At 42.6% G+C, this 15706-nt stretch overlaps 2 protein-coding genes across 7 annotated transcripts in view; both read left to right on the top strand.

Moving 5' to 3' along the window:
• The window catches only part of LOC136334318 (NXPE family member 3-like), a 288032-nt gene that overhangs the window by 148914 nt on the left and 123412 nt on the right, over positions 1-15706 (top strand). The window lies entirely within an intron of this gene.
• LOC136334317 (NXPE family member 3-like) overlaps positions 1-15706 on the top strand; it is a 75702-nt gene that overhangs the window by 47548 nt on the left and 12448 nt on the right. For all 6 annotated transcript variants that reach the window (XM_066274364.1, XM_066274360.1, XM_066274366.1 and 3 more), the window contains exons 4-5: positions 14942-15021; positions 15387-15599. In XM_066274364.1, coding sequence (XP_066130461.1) covers positions 14942-15021; positions 15387-15599 — 293 coding nt within the window. The remainder of the gene's footprint in view (positions 1-14941; positions 15022-15386; positions 15600-15706) is intronic.

The following is a 15706-nucleotide window of genomic DNA, read 5'->3' as shown; positions in this document are numbered from 1 at the left end:
GCTCATCTGGTTTGAGCAAAAGCTCACCAGCTTAGACCCATGGTCGCTGGCTCCAGGAAGGGGTTACTCAGTCTGCTGAAGGCCCATGGTCAAGGCACATATGAGAAAGCAATCAATGAACAACTAAGGTGTTGCAACGCGCAATGAAAAACTAATGATTGATGCTTCTCATCTCTCTCCATTTCTGTCTGTCTGTCCCTGTCTATCCCTCTCTCTGACTCACTCTCTGTCACTGTATAAAAAAAAAAGAAAGAAAGTTAACGTTGAGCCTGACCAATAAGTGGTAGAGTGGATAGAGCATTGGCCTATGACACAGAGGACCCAGGTCTGAAACCCCTAGGTTTCCGGCTTGAGCATGGGCTCACCAGCTTGAATGTAGAGTTGCTAACTTGAGCATGGGATCATAGACATGACCCCATGGTTGCTGGTTTCTGGCTTGAAGCCCAAGGTTGCTGGCTTGAGCAAGGTGTCACTGGCTCATCTGGAGGCCCCCACCCCATCAAGGCACATATAAGGAAGCAATCAATGAGCAACTAAGGTGCCACAATGAAGGACTGATGCTTCTCATCTCTCTCTCTTCCGGTCTTTCTCTCTTTCTCACTAACAAAAAAATAAATAAAAAGAAAAGAAAAGAAAGAAAGAAAGAAAAAAAGAAAAAGAATGTTGAAAAAGCTTCTGTAAGTTAAGAGGCACTGCCCTGCCCTTTTTCTTCCCTTACCCTTTTACCACCCCCACCCTTGGCCTGGGAAGTGAAAGAAGAAAGATGAAATAAGAAAGACATCTCTCCCAATATCAGTTTTGAAGAATTGTACAGTCATTTAGGTGGAAACACACAAAAAGATTGCTCAGCTCGGTTCCTGCCATCAGCATTGCAGAGGAGAGGCAGCCAAGATGGCAGAGTGCTGAAGGAGAAGCCAGTTTATGCAGTTAGTGCAAAGAGAAGGAGATGGGGAACAGAAGAAGGGGAGTCAGGATGTCCAAGCTTTTCAGAGATAAAAAGTCCAAGTGTGTCAGAGATAAAATTAGAAGTTCACTAATGTTCATTAGAAAAAATAATAAATAGGGAAGACAAGATGGCCACAGAGTAGGTGGACACTCCAACTCCCACTTCCCAGAACCAAGGTGGTTTACAACTTAATTCTGAGAACAATCATCTTGAAAGACCAACTTTGGACTATACTAAGAGGATTCTACAGCCAAGGACCACCAAAGAACCCACACTGAGACTAGTAGAAAAGGTGGAGATGCGGAAAGGACTGCCCTGGTCCCAGGAGCGAGGGGTGGGTGGGAGGGACTCTTGCAATGGGGAGGTTTGCACAGTGAGTTGTGGGTCCTAAGCCCCAAAACCAGAATCCCAGCCTAGAGCCCTGGAGCCTGGAAGGGGCTTACGGACCATATTTGGCTGAGAAAGGAACTTAGATACTGTTTGAAAGAAGGAGGCAGAATTCTCAGACCCAGGCTCCGTATTAAAAGGACTGCATGGAGAGCCTTGCTAACAGCCACTTTCCCAGAGCTTCAGGAGCAGAGAGCTCTGGGAGGACTGGAGTTGCCAGGGGAGAGAGTGGTCTCGGAGATACAGGGGGAGACACTTGTAGGGATGGACACCCAAACCCCTGGGATGAGTCACTCCCCAAATCTAAAGTGAACATTTTTTCCTGGGAATAGCATCACGAACAAAGGGAAGAAATTGCCCCACCCACTGGAGGCTCACCTGCCCCAGTTAGAACAAAGACATGCTTAGAGGCAGCCAACACATTAGGGACACAAATAGTGAGTGCAGAGGTCTAAGTTACACCCTGCCGCAGACCAGCGAGGCTCCTAATAATGGTGCAGAATTAAGGAAACAACTCATCAAGAAAAACTGGGACAGGAAGGACTCTTCAAATGCTGATGGCAATATCCGAGTGCCCCATAGCCCCACTTTGCTTTATTATATAGCCATATGCAAACCAAGGAAGTCCTTGATACAAAGTAACACATCCAAGGCTAAAACAGAAACTCTCCCAAGGCATAAACAGGACGCATTAGTGAAATCTGCCAACATCTGAAAACAAACAAAGAGTCAGAGGAAGGGCGTGTAAATTGCTTCCAGCAAGTCAAGGAAGCAAGTGAAGTGGGTGCCAATACTCAGCCTCACAGCCAATATGGAGGTGGAAGGGGAGAACTCAGCCCTTTGCCAAGCCTCAAATCTACAATGGCTTTCCGTCATTTATGGTCCACAACATATCCTCCTTTTCTTTTTTATTTTTAATTTGTGTGCTGAGATTTGCACTCATCTGATTTCCTAGTTTTCCAGATTCTAATTTGGAGGCAGACTAAAAAAAATACAGAACAAACACAAAATTAATATAACCAATGCTAAACAGATACCCAAACAAACATTCTAATATATTACAGTGATTAAAGCCTTTAAGCAAATTCTTAGCCAGTATAACAAGAATCTATAAACGAGTAATGTCCTTAACATGTTCACCAAGTCCAAGTTGGCACCAACACCATTCCAAATCCCTGCAAATGCAACCGAACCCCAGTTCAGTCCATTAGGAGCTGTCACAGGAGCAGGAGTCCAGGAAGAGTCCACATTCAGAAAAAGTCCGCATGGCACTGGAATTGTTGTCACATTTCTATACTTTGCAGCTCGTGTCCAAGTCCCAAAGACCACTGCTTCTAGCTGGTAATGATTCAGGTAGACTGGAAAAACCATCTGCAGCATGTGTGGAGATGGAGCTTCTGTTCTCCTCTGCCTAGAGAGATGAGTCAGGGTGCTTTTCCCTGGAGCTTTGCAACCGTGGCTTGGTGAAGAGAACCTTGGGATACACTAAGCTGGGTGGCAGAGGTAAATTTGTAATTTGGCAAAAAAGGAAAAAAGGAGCTCTAAATTAGGAGTAGGTCCTAGCCTAAAATATGAATGGGGCATTGAGGCAGGAGGAATAAAGGAAAACTATACATTAAACACAGCAGCAGAAAATAGCAGTATCAACATCCACAACAGAGATTTTTAAGGGAAGAATAAAAAACCTGAATATTCAGGCAAGACATAGTTAAGTGGCCCTTGTAAAAATAAGATTAGTTTACCTGCTACTTGGAAGAAAGACCCTAGGCTCATCCACAGTGACATAGATGGGGCCAATGGCCCTGGGCACCTTTAGCCTTCAGTGGCAAATCCCAGCATACTGGGCAAGGTTAGGTCACAGGTGGCTGGAGCAGGGCTGGAAGAGACTGAACCCTCCCTTAGAGGAGCGAGGGGGGCAGCTTACCTTCCAGTGTCCCTTTTTCCTCACAGCAAAGGCATGTAAGCCTGGCAGGCTTTGGCTCAATGACCTTCCTTTCCACTATTGAAGCAGAGCCCAAATGGAGTCCTATGAGGCCCCGTTGGGGCATTGGAGCCTTTGAGGATTATGCCAAGAGCTAGTATTTCACCTGATCTCTTTTGGGCTTTTTCTGCTCTTGGTCATTATAGACCTTAAAAGCCATGCTTAGAAGATCTCGCTGAGGGGTTTGAGGATTCCCATCCATCTATATAAATCTTTTCCGTATATCTGGAGCTATTTGGAAAAAGACAAAACAGTGTTTTTAGCTGGATCAAATAAAAGAGGGTAGAAGTTTGCAGGAGAAAGGGATTTGACGTCTCCTGTTCATCAGCATTCAAAAGAAAAATTTTAAAGTAAAAAGCATGATAAGGTAGACCCATAGGAGTTCCAGGATATGACTCCTCCTTTTATATATATATATTTTTAAATTGACTTTAAAATATTTGCTGGGTATACTTTAATAATACCTTGACTTTAAAGATTGTAAAAAATACTTGTAATTTGAAAGGTTTGACAAAATACAGTAAATGCTTTTGCTATGTATGCAGGAGCATTGTCAGTTTTAATTACATCAAAGAAGTCTAATAATAGAAAATGCAGAGACAATGAGCTATAACATGCTTAGCAGCCTCTCCTGTTCTAGGAGAGGCTGCTATAAATCCAGAATAAGTATCCACTATAACGTGGACAACGGACTGTTTGCCAATTGAAGGTATATGAGTAACATCCATTTGCCAAAGTTGTCCTGGTAGGAGTCCTCGAAGGTTAACTTCGAAATGAAGGGACAGATTGTAGTATAGGACGCCTTGGACAAGATTTGACAATTTGTCATGCTGCTTTCCCAGAACATTGAAATTGTTTACGCAGGGCTGCAGCATTCTAGTGGTGAATAGTATGAGACTGGATTGCTTGATTTGTCATGGTTGCTCCAATAATTTTCTTTTGGGTAGCTTGAGTAACAAGGGTATTCCCTTGTGCTAAAGCTTCAGGGAGTATAGAGTGAGATTGAATATGTTTTATAAAACATGGAGCTCTATATTGACGTATAAGTCTTTGAAGAAGGAGAAACTGTTGAAATAGTTCCTCATCAGCAGTTGTCCCTAAAACAGCAGTCTCTATAGTGGAAACAACTGTAAGTAAATATTTGCTGTCTGTATACAGATTAAAGGAGGAATATGGCAAATGTTGAAAATCCATGATAATGGCATGTAATTCTACTCTTTGAGCTGATTTTAAGGTGACTGTTTCAGTATAAAGTTATTCATTGATTGTTAAGCCTACTATTCCTGAGCTGGACTCATTAGTAAAGATTGTAGGTGTTTCAGGAATGGGCTCATTAATAATTGTTTTAGGAAATACAAATGTAACTATTTTATCAGCTGGGTAGTGAGAATCCATTTGGCCTGTAAAATCTGCAAAAGCAATTTGCCATTTAGTGGAAGATTCCCAGAGCCATTGTTGATCCTCTGAAAAAAGAAACAACAACAATCTGAGCTCAAAACCTATAAGCTGTAAGAGTCACCTACACCCCTTGATAATCAAGGAGGCGACAAGATCAAAATACAGAGAGAAAACTTTTAATCAAAATACAGAGAGATTTATTTTTTTAAATCCAATTGGCAAAATCAGAGAAGCCAAATCACCAATTTCCTTGGGGCCCCTTTTGGAAAATGTGGCCTGAGAAGCAGAAGTAGCAGCCAAATGAATCTATTCAATAGGACCTGAAGCTTGTCACAAAGTCCTGTTGGAGTGTAACTTGAGGGACAAATTAGTAAGGCAATTGATTTTTCAGGATTTATGCATTTTAGTTTTGCTTGTTGCAAGGCTTTTTCTATAAGCTTTAAAGCTTGCTTTCCTGCAGCTGTAAGTAGCCAAGGAGAAGCTGGTTCAGCTGAGCCTCTAAGACTATCAAAAAGTGGTTTTAGTTCGCTGGTAGTTAATTTCAAAGAAGGTCTAAGCCAATTAATGTCTCCTAACAGTTTCTGGAAATCATTTAAAGTTTGCAAATGATTTGTCTTGATTTTTATTTTCTGTGAACAAATTTGTTGTCTCTCAATTATTTGTCTTAAATAAGAAAAAGGTCAAGATTTCTGTATCTTTTTAGGAGCTATATAAAATCCTGATTCTTTTAAAGAATATTCTAGTTGTTGCAAAATGGTCAACACAGTGTCTTTATCTGGATTAGTGATAAGAATATTATCCATATAATGAATTATGTATGCCTTAGGGTGCTGCCTTCAGAAGGTAGGACTGTTTGCCATACCTTGAGGCAAAATTCTCCACTGATATTGCTCCATTGGAGCCTGGAAATTAAGTGAAGGAACACTGAATGCAAAACGCTTGCAATCATGCGGGCTTAAAGGAATAGTAAAAAAGCAATCTTTCAAGTCAATAATTATAAGGTGAAAATTTCATGGAATGGCAGTAAGAGAAGGAGGTCTCAGCTGGAGAGGACCCATAATTTCCAGTCTTATTTATTGCTCTCAAATCTTGTAATAGTCTCCAGTTTCCTGATTTCTTTTTAATGACAAATATAGGCATATTCAATGGACAATTAGATGGTTCAATGTGCCCAAGCTGTAACTGTTCTTGTACCAATTGAGCAGTTACCTTAAGTTTCTCCTGAGAAAGGGGCCATTGCTCTACCCATAGAAGATTATTTGATTTCCAAGTAATTGGGTTTTCACAATGCATTATTAGGTTAGCAGCCTATGAAGGCCCCTGTGCTAAATTTTGATATTCTAATCCATGCCTTCTGGTATTGGGTGCCACTTCTATGGTGGTGAGAATTTCCTAACCCCTTAGTGAGCAAAAATCCCTGATTAAGCAACTGAGTATTGATTAAACTATTAGGACTGACAAGCAACACCCCCATATTTTTCAAAATATCTCTACCCCACAAATTAACTGGCAATCCAGGGAGCACATAAGGCTGAAAAAATCCAGAATGACCTTATTATCTTCCCATTGTAAAAAACTAGTTTTTGTTAAAGGGATTTTAATTCTATAGCTGTTGCTTAAGTGGGCCAGGAAGAAGGCCAATGTAGCTTAGCAATAGCAGATACATCAGCTCCAGTATCTAAAAGTCTTTTAAATTTACACCCTTGTATTGTTAGTTCCATTTCAGGGTGTTCCTGGCCTATTTTTTTAAATCCAATTGGCAAAATCAGAGAAGCCAAATCACCAATTTCCTTGGGGCCCCTTTTGGAAAATGTGGCCTGAGAAGCAGAATTAGCATCCTTATTCTATTCTTCTAACTGCCTGAATTAGGTGTGAGACAAAATCTTGAAATGACTTCTTAGGGCCTTGCTTAATTTTGCTCAATTCCTTTGTTTTGCCTAATTGAGTATAACCTTACACATAAATAAGACAATTTACACATAAAAAACACAAGTATAATATATAACTTTGATTAATCTTAATATTTAAGTTGCTATATGGCTTCTAACTTTGAATATATTTTATAATGAATTAACCAAATTAGTAATTTTTAGGGATTTATATTTTATTCTATTTAAATTTAAATGAGTGCTTTTATCAGTTTTATAAACATTTAATTTTTCTAAATATTAGAGTCAGTATTTCCAATCTTTGTTTGCAAAAAAAACGTAATTCAGGCCTTAAAAACAGATACATTTTAGATAACATTAAATGAAGACTAAATAGAAACAAGAATTAGATGAATTAGACAAACTAGAAAGAAACCTGGGATTTTAGAGCACAATTAGATTAGAAAGATGCCTGCCTGATATTAGTTAAGGCATTTTCAGACAGAAGGACTGAAGGATGTGACTAAACAAAATCTTTTTGAGAAAATTTGCTTTTGGCAGCTGTTGGAATATTTTCTATAGTCAGATTTAACACAGGTCTCCTGCCTTAATTTTTAGGCAAAGAATAAGAAAGAAACAAAATGATAGAAGATTGTAGTTAAAACATTAAAGAAAATTAGACTACAATAGGAAAAGCTGTATTTTCCTAATATTTGAGTCGTCTATTCATTTTCAAATTTTATAGTCACTGTAACTGGTGGCTTAGGTTGACTATGCTGAGATTTTTTTTCTACCTTAACAGCCCCTTTATGAAAGTCTAACTTCCACAGCAAATAATCACCCCTGGAGAGACAAGCACAAGCAATCACCTTCCAGTCATTTGGGGGAAGAGTCTTTGCACTAATAGTATTTAATAAGCCAAGTAAAAAAGAGGCAGTAGGCCCATACTGAATACAAGCAAGTTTAAGCTTTTTCAGAGTTTTAAAAGGTATAGGTTTATGTTTTTTTGCATTAGTCTTCCTGTATTATCCTGTCTTTTTATAACAGAAAAATGGGTAAAGCCATTTATTGTTTCTTCTTTATTTTGAGCCTGGTCTATAGATTGTTGGAGAGGGGTTTCCCATATTTTGAGTTATAGACTCCACAATCAGCCCAATAAGGGAATGGAAGAGTAGAGGGTTGAATGTAGAAAGGAGTTGAGGGCAGTGGAGGCCTCGCGGTTAAGGCAGCCATAGTCACGGATTTTTCATTCCTCGAATTATTTTTAGTCCCCAAGTTATTTTTATATTCAAATTCTTCTGTTCCCAGCTTATTCTGATATTTTTTAGACAACAATTTGTTTTCATACAGTAACATTTTTATAAAAAGGTTTCTTGTTTTTTACTCTATTTTTCTCATAATCTTTTACTCATGACTATATTTTTCTTAAAAACTTTTTTTTACTCATTGTGTGTATTTCACTTTGGGGAGTTTTGACACCTTTCTTCAGTTTTAGTTTCCTCATACTTATACTTAAGTCCCTGTTTGGGCGCCACTTGCCTCAGACCAGTGCGGCTCCTAATAACGGTGTGGAATTAAGGAAACATACTCATCAAGAAAAAATGGGGCAGGGAGGACTTTTCAAATGCTGATGGCAATATCCGAGTGCCCCATAGCCCCACTTTGCTTTATTATATAGCCATATGCAAACCAAGGAAGTCCTTGATACAAAGTAACACATCCAAGGCTAAAACAGGAACTCTCCCAAGTCATAAACAGGTTGCATTAGTGAAATCCACCAACATCTGAAAACAAATAAAGAGTCAGAGGAAGGGCATGTAAATTGCTTCCAGCAAGTCAAGTAAGCAAGTGAAGTGGGTGCCAATACTCAGCCTCACAGCTGAGTATGGAGGTGGAGGGGGGAGATCTCAGCCTTTTTCCAAGCCTCAAATCTACAATGGCTTTCTGCCATTTATAGTCCACAACAACATCCTGTGTCCCCCCCCCTCCCCGCCAGCGGGGCTGAATGCTTGCAGGGGGCGGGCAGACTGGAGGCAGCAGGGGGTGGCTGTAAAACCCAGGACACAACTGTGAAGGCCAGGGCGGTTGGAGCAAGCTAGCGTGGGCCGGCCCACGAAGATGGGAATCGCTGCAGCCACTGTGAAGGTCTGGGCTCACACACAGTCCTGCCTGTGGCATAGGGTCCATCCTTGACAGGGGCAGAGGCCTGAGCAACAGCAGAGGGGATCCGTGTGGGCACACGTGATCCCGCCAGCAAGGGTAGAAGTCACAGCGGCCACTGCGGAGATCCGGGCCAGTGCCCAAACCTGCCGGTGGTGTGAGCATGCCCTCAGTGGCAGCAGAAGCCAGGAGACCTTGGGAGTGGTCTGAGTGAGTGCATGTGGGTCTGGTCGTGGAGGTGGGAGCCGTGGTCACTGCTGAGGGTTGTCTGAGCTGGTGCACCAACCCCCAGCGACGTGGACCCACCTATGGCAGCAGTGGAGGTTGGAGCAGCCCCAGAAGCAGTCTGAGCAGGCATGTTCAGGCCCACCCACAGGGGCGGAAGCCGTGGCAGACACTGTGGAGGCCCAAGCCCATGCGCAAACTTGCCCATAGCACAGACCAGCCCTCAGTGGCAGTGGAGGCTGGGGCAGTCTTGGAAGCAGTCCAAGCAGGCACATGAGTGTGCGCAGCCCTCCTGGGGCAGCGGTGGCTGCAGTGGCCACAGAGGTGGGCTGGCACCATCAGCACCTGAGCCCAAACACCCCAGACAGCAATAGCAGCGGCGGCCCAGTGGACAGACCACAGAATGGGTGAGTACACCCTACTGAGTGCTGAAAAAGAAGATAAAAACAAAATAAGATAAAATAAAATAAATAGAAAGTCTGGATAGAATGACACCTGAGGCTAAGGAGCAGGCCACATCCAATACCATACCTAATCACTGAATTACAGTACTGAGCCCAACAAGTAGCCAGCAATAAGAGGCAACAGAAAGCGGATCTCAGGGGAACTTGAACTTTTTTTTTTTGTATTTTTCTGAAGCTGGAAATGGGGAGAGACAGACAGACTCCTGCATGCGCCCGACCGGGATCCACCCAGCACGCCCACCAGGGGGCGATGCTCTGCCCCTCTGGGGCGTCGCTCTGTCACAACCAGAGCCACTCTAGTGCCTGGGGCAGAGGCCAAGGAGCCATCCCCAGCGCCCGGGCCATCTTTGCTCCAATGGAGCCTTGCTGCAGGAGGGGAAGAGAAAGACAGAGAGGAAGAAGAGGGGGAGGAGTGGAGAAGCAGATGGGCACTTCTCCTGTGTGCCCTGGCCGGGAATCAAACCCGGGACTTCTGCACACCAGGCCAATGCTCTACCACTGAGCCAACCGGCTAGGGCAGGAACTTGAACTTTTAAAGGAACTTCCCCCAGACCAAGAGCAGATATAAGCAAGCTTAGGAATACAGCTGATATTTACAATGGCACCTGGGCCCAGCAGAGGCAGCCCACAAAATCTGGATCGCCTGTAGCTACAAAAAGGTTGATAAGAGCCAGTCATAGGCAGTGACTCCCACTGATCTGCACCAGCCCCCAGACAGGGAGGTCAAGGGCAGCCACATTCAGTGGCCAGATATGGAAAGCACCAGTTCAGGACCTAACAAACCTTGTTAAAGTGGAAGCTTAAAGAAGGGCTCCTCACACCTGAAACAGCTAAGATATGGAAAACACCAACACAAACAGCAAAAAAGAACAGTGATAGCAGATAAGTAGCCCACGGTGGATTACAAACAACAGCTGATGCCAACCCAAAAAGACCTAAAAATAACACAGCTGAAAATTGGAGGCAGACAATACCAACCCTAGACTTAGCTAACTTCACAAACAACACACCCAAACAAGGAGCATATACGCAGACAAAATAGGAAGAGAGAGAAATGAAATCCAAATGAATCAACAAGAGAAATCCCCAGAAAAAGAACTGAATGAGATGGAAATAACCAAACTACCAGATGCAGAGTTTAAAATAATCATTATTAGAATGCTCAAAGACCTTAGAGCAACAATGGATGGACACAATGAGCACCTAAATAAAAAGATAACAAGCATCAAAAAGGACATTGGAATAATAAAGAAGAACCAGTCAGAAATAACAAAAACAATATCAGAAGTGAAGAAAACACTAAAAGGAATGAAAATTTGGCTGGATGAAGCAGAGGATCGAATCAGCAATTTAGAAGACAAGATAAATGAAAGCACAGAAGCAGAGCAGCAAAAAGAAAGAGGCTCAAAAAGTCAGCGGAATCTCTAAGAGAGCTCTATGACAACATAAAGAGAAACAACATCTGCATAATAAGGGTTCTTGAAGAAGAAGAGAAAGAACAAGAGATGGAGAACCTGTTTGAAGAAATCATAGCTGAAAAACTTCCCTAAATTGATGCAGTAAAAAGTCACACAAGTTCAAGAAGCACAGAGAATTCCATTAAAGAGAAACCCAAAGAAACCTACACCAAGACACATCATAATTAAAATACCAAAGCTCAGAGATAAACAAAAAATACTAAAAGCTGCAAGGGAAAAAAAGTCAATCACCTACAAAGGAGCCCCCATAAGGATGACATCTGACTTCTCAACAGAAACACTTGAGGCCAGAAGGGAATGGCAAAAAATATTCAAAGTAATGCAGAACAAGAGCCTACAACCAAGACTTCTTTATCCAGCAAGGCTATCATTTAAAAGTGAAAGAGAAATAAAAAGCTTCCCAGACAAAAAAACAAAAACAAAAACAAAACCTCAAGGAATTTATCAGTATTACAACCAAACCAATGCTGCAAGAAATGTTAAGGGGCCTGTTGTAACAGAACAAAGGGGGGGGTATATAGTAAAAGAGAAATGTAGATTTAAAGAATAAAATGTCAATAAACAACTACATATCAATAATAACCTTAAATGTAAATGGATTAAATGCTCCAATCAAAGACATAGGGTAGCTGCGTGGATAAGAAAACAGGACCCGTCCTGGCCGGTTGGCTCAGCGGTAGAGCATCGGCCTAGCGTGCGGAGGACCCGGGTTCGATTCCCGGCCAGGGCACACAGGAGAAGCGCCCATTTGCTTCTCCACCCCTCCGCCGTGCTTTCCTCTCTATCTCTCTCTTCCCGTTCCGCAACCAAGGCTCCATTGGAGCAAAGACGGCCCGGGCGCCGGGGATGGCTCTGTGGCCTCTGCCTCAGGCGCTAGAGTGGCTCTGGTCGCGACATGGCGATGCCCAGGATGGGCAGAGCATCGCCCCCTGGTGGGCAGAGCGTCGCCCCTGGTGGGCGTGCCAGGTGGATCCCGGTTGGGCGCATGCGGGAGTCTGTCTGACTGTCTCTCCCCATTTCCAGCTTTAGAAAAATGAAAAAAAAATTAAAAAAAAAAGAAAACAGGACCCATACATAAGCTGTCTACAAGAGACACACCTCAAAACAAAAGATACATATAGACTGAGAGTTAAAGGTTGGAGAAACGCCTGACCAGGTGGTGGCGCAGTGGATAGAGCATTGGACTGGGATGCGGAAGGACCCAGGTTTGAGACCCCGAGGTCACCAGCTTGAGCGTGGGCTCATCTGGCTTGAGCCAAAAGCTCACCAGCTTGGACCCAAGGTCGCTGGCTCAAGCAAGGGGTTACTTGGTCTGCTGAAGGCCCATGGTCAAGGCACATATGAGAAAGCAATCAATGAACAACTAAGGTGTCGCAATGAAAAACTGATGTTTGATGCTTTTCATCTCTCTCCGTCCCTGTCTATCCCTCTCTCTGACTCTCTCTCTCTGTCCCCGTAATAAAAAAATTTTACCTTTTGCAACAACGTGGATGGACCTGGAAACTATTATGTTAAGTGAAATAAGCCAGGCAGAGAAAGAAAAATATCGTATGACTTCACTCATTTGAGGAATCCAATGAACAATGTGAACTGAGGAATCAGAATTGAGACAGAGGAGGAATCAAAGGGACCAGAGGAAAAGAGGACAGAGGGAAAGGGGATGATAGGATGAGATAATCCTGAAGGGAAGGGAGAAGGGTGCTGTGGGGAGGGGGCAAGGGAGATGTTGAGGGGAATACGTGGAGGAAGGGGGATGCATTCTTGGCAACACTAGAATCTACGTAAAAATAAATTAAAATGAATCAATTAAAAAAAAGAAAAGTAATAAGTAATATTCAAATTTTAAAAAAAAAGGATTGCTCAACAGTATTTCCAGCCTCACTGGAACTGGAACCCACAATTTTAGAAACAGCAGCTCATACATTCAAATAGTTATTCTTATTTAATAGCTATGTATTTAATTATCACCTACTCAGCAGCTCATAATCTTACTGAGTTTTTATTTTGATAAAAAAATTAAATCTAGTTTATTGCAGTATAATTTACATATGATTAAATGGTCTTGTTTGAAATGTGCAGGTCAATGAGTTTTAATAAATGTGTATACCCATATAACTGTCACCACAATCAATAGAACATTTCCACCACTTCCAAAGATTCCCATGTGTCCTTTTACAGTCCATTTCCTTCATCTGCCTCCAGCCCCAGGTAAACACTGATTTGCTTTCTACAAGTATATATTAGTTTTGCCTTTTCTAGAATTGCATAAAAATAGAATTATACAATTCGTACTCTTGTATTTGGCTTCTTTCACTCAGTAAAATGTTTTTTGAGATTCACCCATGTCAGTAATTTTCTTTTTCTTTATTTTTTTTAATGAATGGTGTTCCACTGTATGGATATACCACAGTTTGTTTATCCATTTATCTCTTGAACATTTGGATTGTTTCCAGGTTTTAGCTATTATGAATCAAGCTGCTGTCAACATTGAAATATTAAACTTTTGTGAGCAGGTATTTTCAGTTCTCTTTAAAAAACATCTGTGGGCCCTGGCCGGTTGGCTCAGCGGTAGAGCGTCTGCCTGGCATGCGGGGCACCCGGGTTCTACCTCTGCCGGCCAGGGCACATAGGAGAAGTGCCCATTTGCTTCTCCACCCTCCCACCCCCCCTCCTTCCTCTCTGTCTCTCTCTTCCCCTCCCGCAGCCAAGGCTCCATTGGAGCAAAGATGGCCCGGGTGCTGGGGATGGCTCCTTGGCCTCTGCCCCAGGCGCTAGAGTGGCTCTGGTCGCCGCAGAGCGACGCCCCGGAGGGGCAGAGCATCGCCCCCTGGTGGGCAGAGTGTCACCCCTGGTGGGCGTGCCGGGTGGATCCGGTCGGGCGCATGCGGGAGTCTGTCTGACTGTCTCTCCCCATTTCCAGCTTCAGAAAAAAAAAAGAAAAAAAAAAAAAGAACATCTGTGTGCAATTTTTTTTATTACTAAACTTTATGGTTAAAACAGTTTTAGATTTACAAAGAAATTGAGCAGATGGTACAGAGAGGTCCCCTATCAGTTTTCTTCCATAACTTCTCCTAGTATTAACATTTTATATTAGTGTGGCATTTGTTACAATTCATAAACCAATCAATGTTGATATGTTATTATTAAGTAAAGTTCATAGTTTGTTTAGGTTATTGTAGTTTTAACCTAATGTCCTTCTTCTGTTCTAGGATCCCATTCAGAATACCATCTTAACATTTAGGTGTCAAGGCTCTTCTTTGTTGTGACAGTTTCTCATAGTTTCCTTACTTTTAATGACTTTGACAGTTTTGAGGAGTATTGGTTAATTATATTAGAGTATTCCTCTCTGTTGAAAATTGTCTGGTGGTTTTCTTATGATTAGAGGTGAGTTATGGGTTTGGGGAGGAAGGTCACAGAGATCAATTACATTTTCATCACATCCTATCAAGGGCACATACTATCAACATGATTTATAAATGTTGATGTTATCCTGGTCACCTGGCTGGGCAGTGTTGCCTGGTTTCTCTACTGTAAAACTACCTGCCCACCCCACCCCCCTTCCACACTGTGATCTTTGGGCATCTCTATGCACAGCCCACACTTAAGGAGTTACATCTTCATTGTTTTTGTAAACAAAAATTACTCTGCTCCACGTTTCTTCCAGAATTCAGTGCAAAGAAGGGTTTGTCTTTTTTGGGATGCTTGTATACTCTATTTATCAGAGAAGGAGAAGTACGTGACACAGCTTGGATATTCTTTTATTACCTAGACTGTTAGTAAACTGAGAGCTAATGGGTGGGTTGCTTGCAGAAGGTCCAGGTTTCTGATAAGATTTTCTCTTCTTTCCATCATTTTTCTGACCATTATAATTGCCTCTTTATAAATGTGCTAATTTTATTGTAACTACCTCAAGCTTTTTTTTGGACTTAGGCAGAGTAGAAATTACAAGTCAGCCATCATATCCCCATACCGAACCCAGCTTTTACCTGGTCATCCCCCCACCCCCTCAGTACTCAGTCTTGGTATTTCTCCAGGAAAGTGACAGACAAGGTGCTCCCTCAGGGCGTTTCTCCAATCCAGATCAGAATGGCAGCCCCAGGAAACAGCAGCCTAGGTGAGTGGGGCTGGCATTTGCTGGGGTCGGGGTGGGGGTGGAATAGATGTAGAGAGGTTTTATTCCTTGACTGGGAGTTTAGCCCCAGTCCTCTTGCCAGGGCAGTTTTGCATAATGGTTAGTAATATGTGCTCTAAAGTCAGACTTCTTGGGCTGACTCTAAATGCTACCTCTGCCAGTCACTATTCTTGAACATGAGCAAATTGCTTTACAATTCAGGGCCTCAGTGTCCCCACTTGTAAATGAGATAAGAATAATACCTCATGGAATTTGTATGAAATAATATGTATAAAGCATATAGAAGAGCCCCTGGCATATTGCAATATATAAAAGTTAGTACTGTTCTATTGTTCTCTTTTCTATAGCCCTGTCCCAACGCCCCCCATGCAGCCCTGGACTTCCCGCCACAAAGCCCTCTGGCTTCTACCACGGAGATGTGTGGCACTCGCTGTCCTGCTCCAGCCGCTCCTTTTCCACTGCTGATAGCATCCTGGGCTGCCTGGCTGGTCACGTCGTCCACATGATGGGGGACTCCACACTTCGGCAGTGGTGGGAGTATCTGCGTGACACTGTGCCCTGTGAGTGGCCATGAGGGGAGAGGGCAGACTCCTAAGAGAAAAAGAGCAGAATCAGGGCTTTGAGAGACAAGGCTCCTGTATTTCCGGTGAGAGGTTGGGACAGCATG

This window comes from Saccopteryx bilineata, chromosome 4 (assembly GCF_036850765.1).
Source record: "Saccopteryx bilineata isolate mSacBil1 chromosome 4, mSacBil1_pri_phased_curated, whole genome shotgun sequence".
NCBI lineage: Eukaryota > Metazoa > Chordata > Mammalia > Chiroptera > Emballonuridae > Saccopteryx > Saccopteryx bilineata.
Note: the sequence above shows the minus strand (reverse complement) of the source record. Positions and strands in the feature narration are given on the sequence as shown.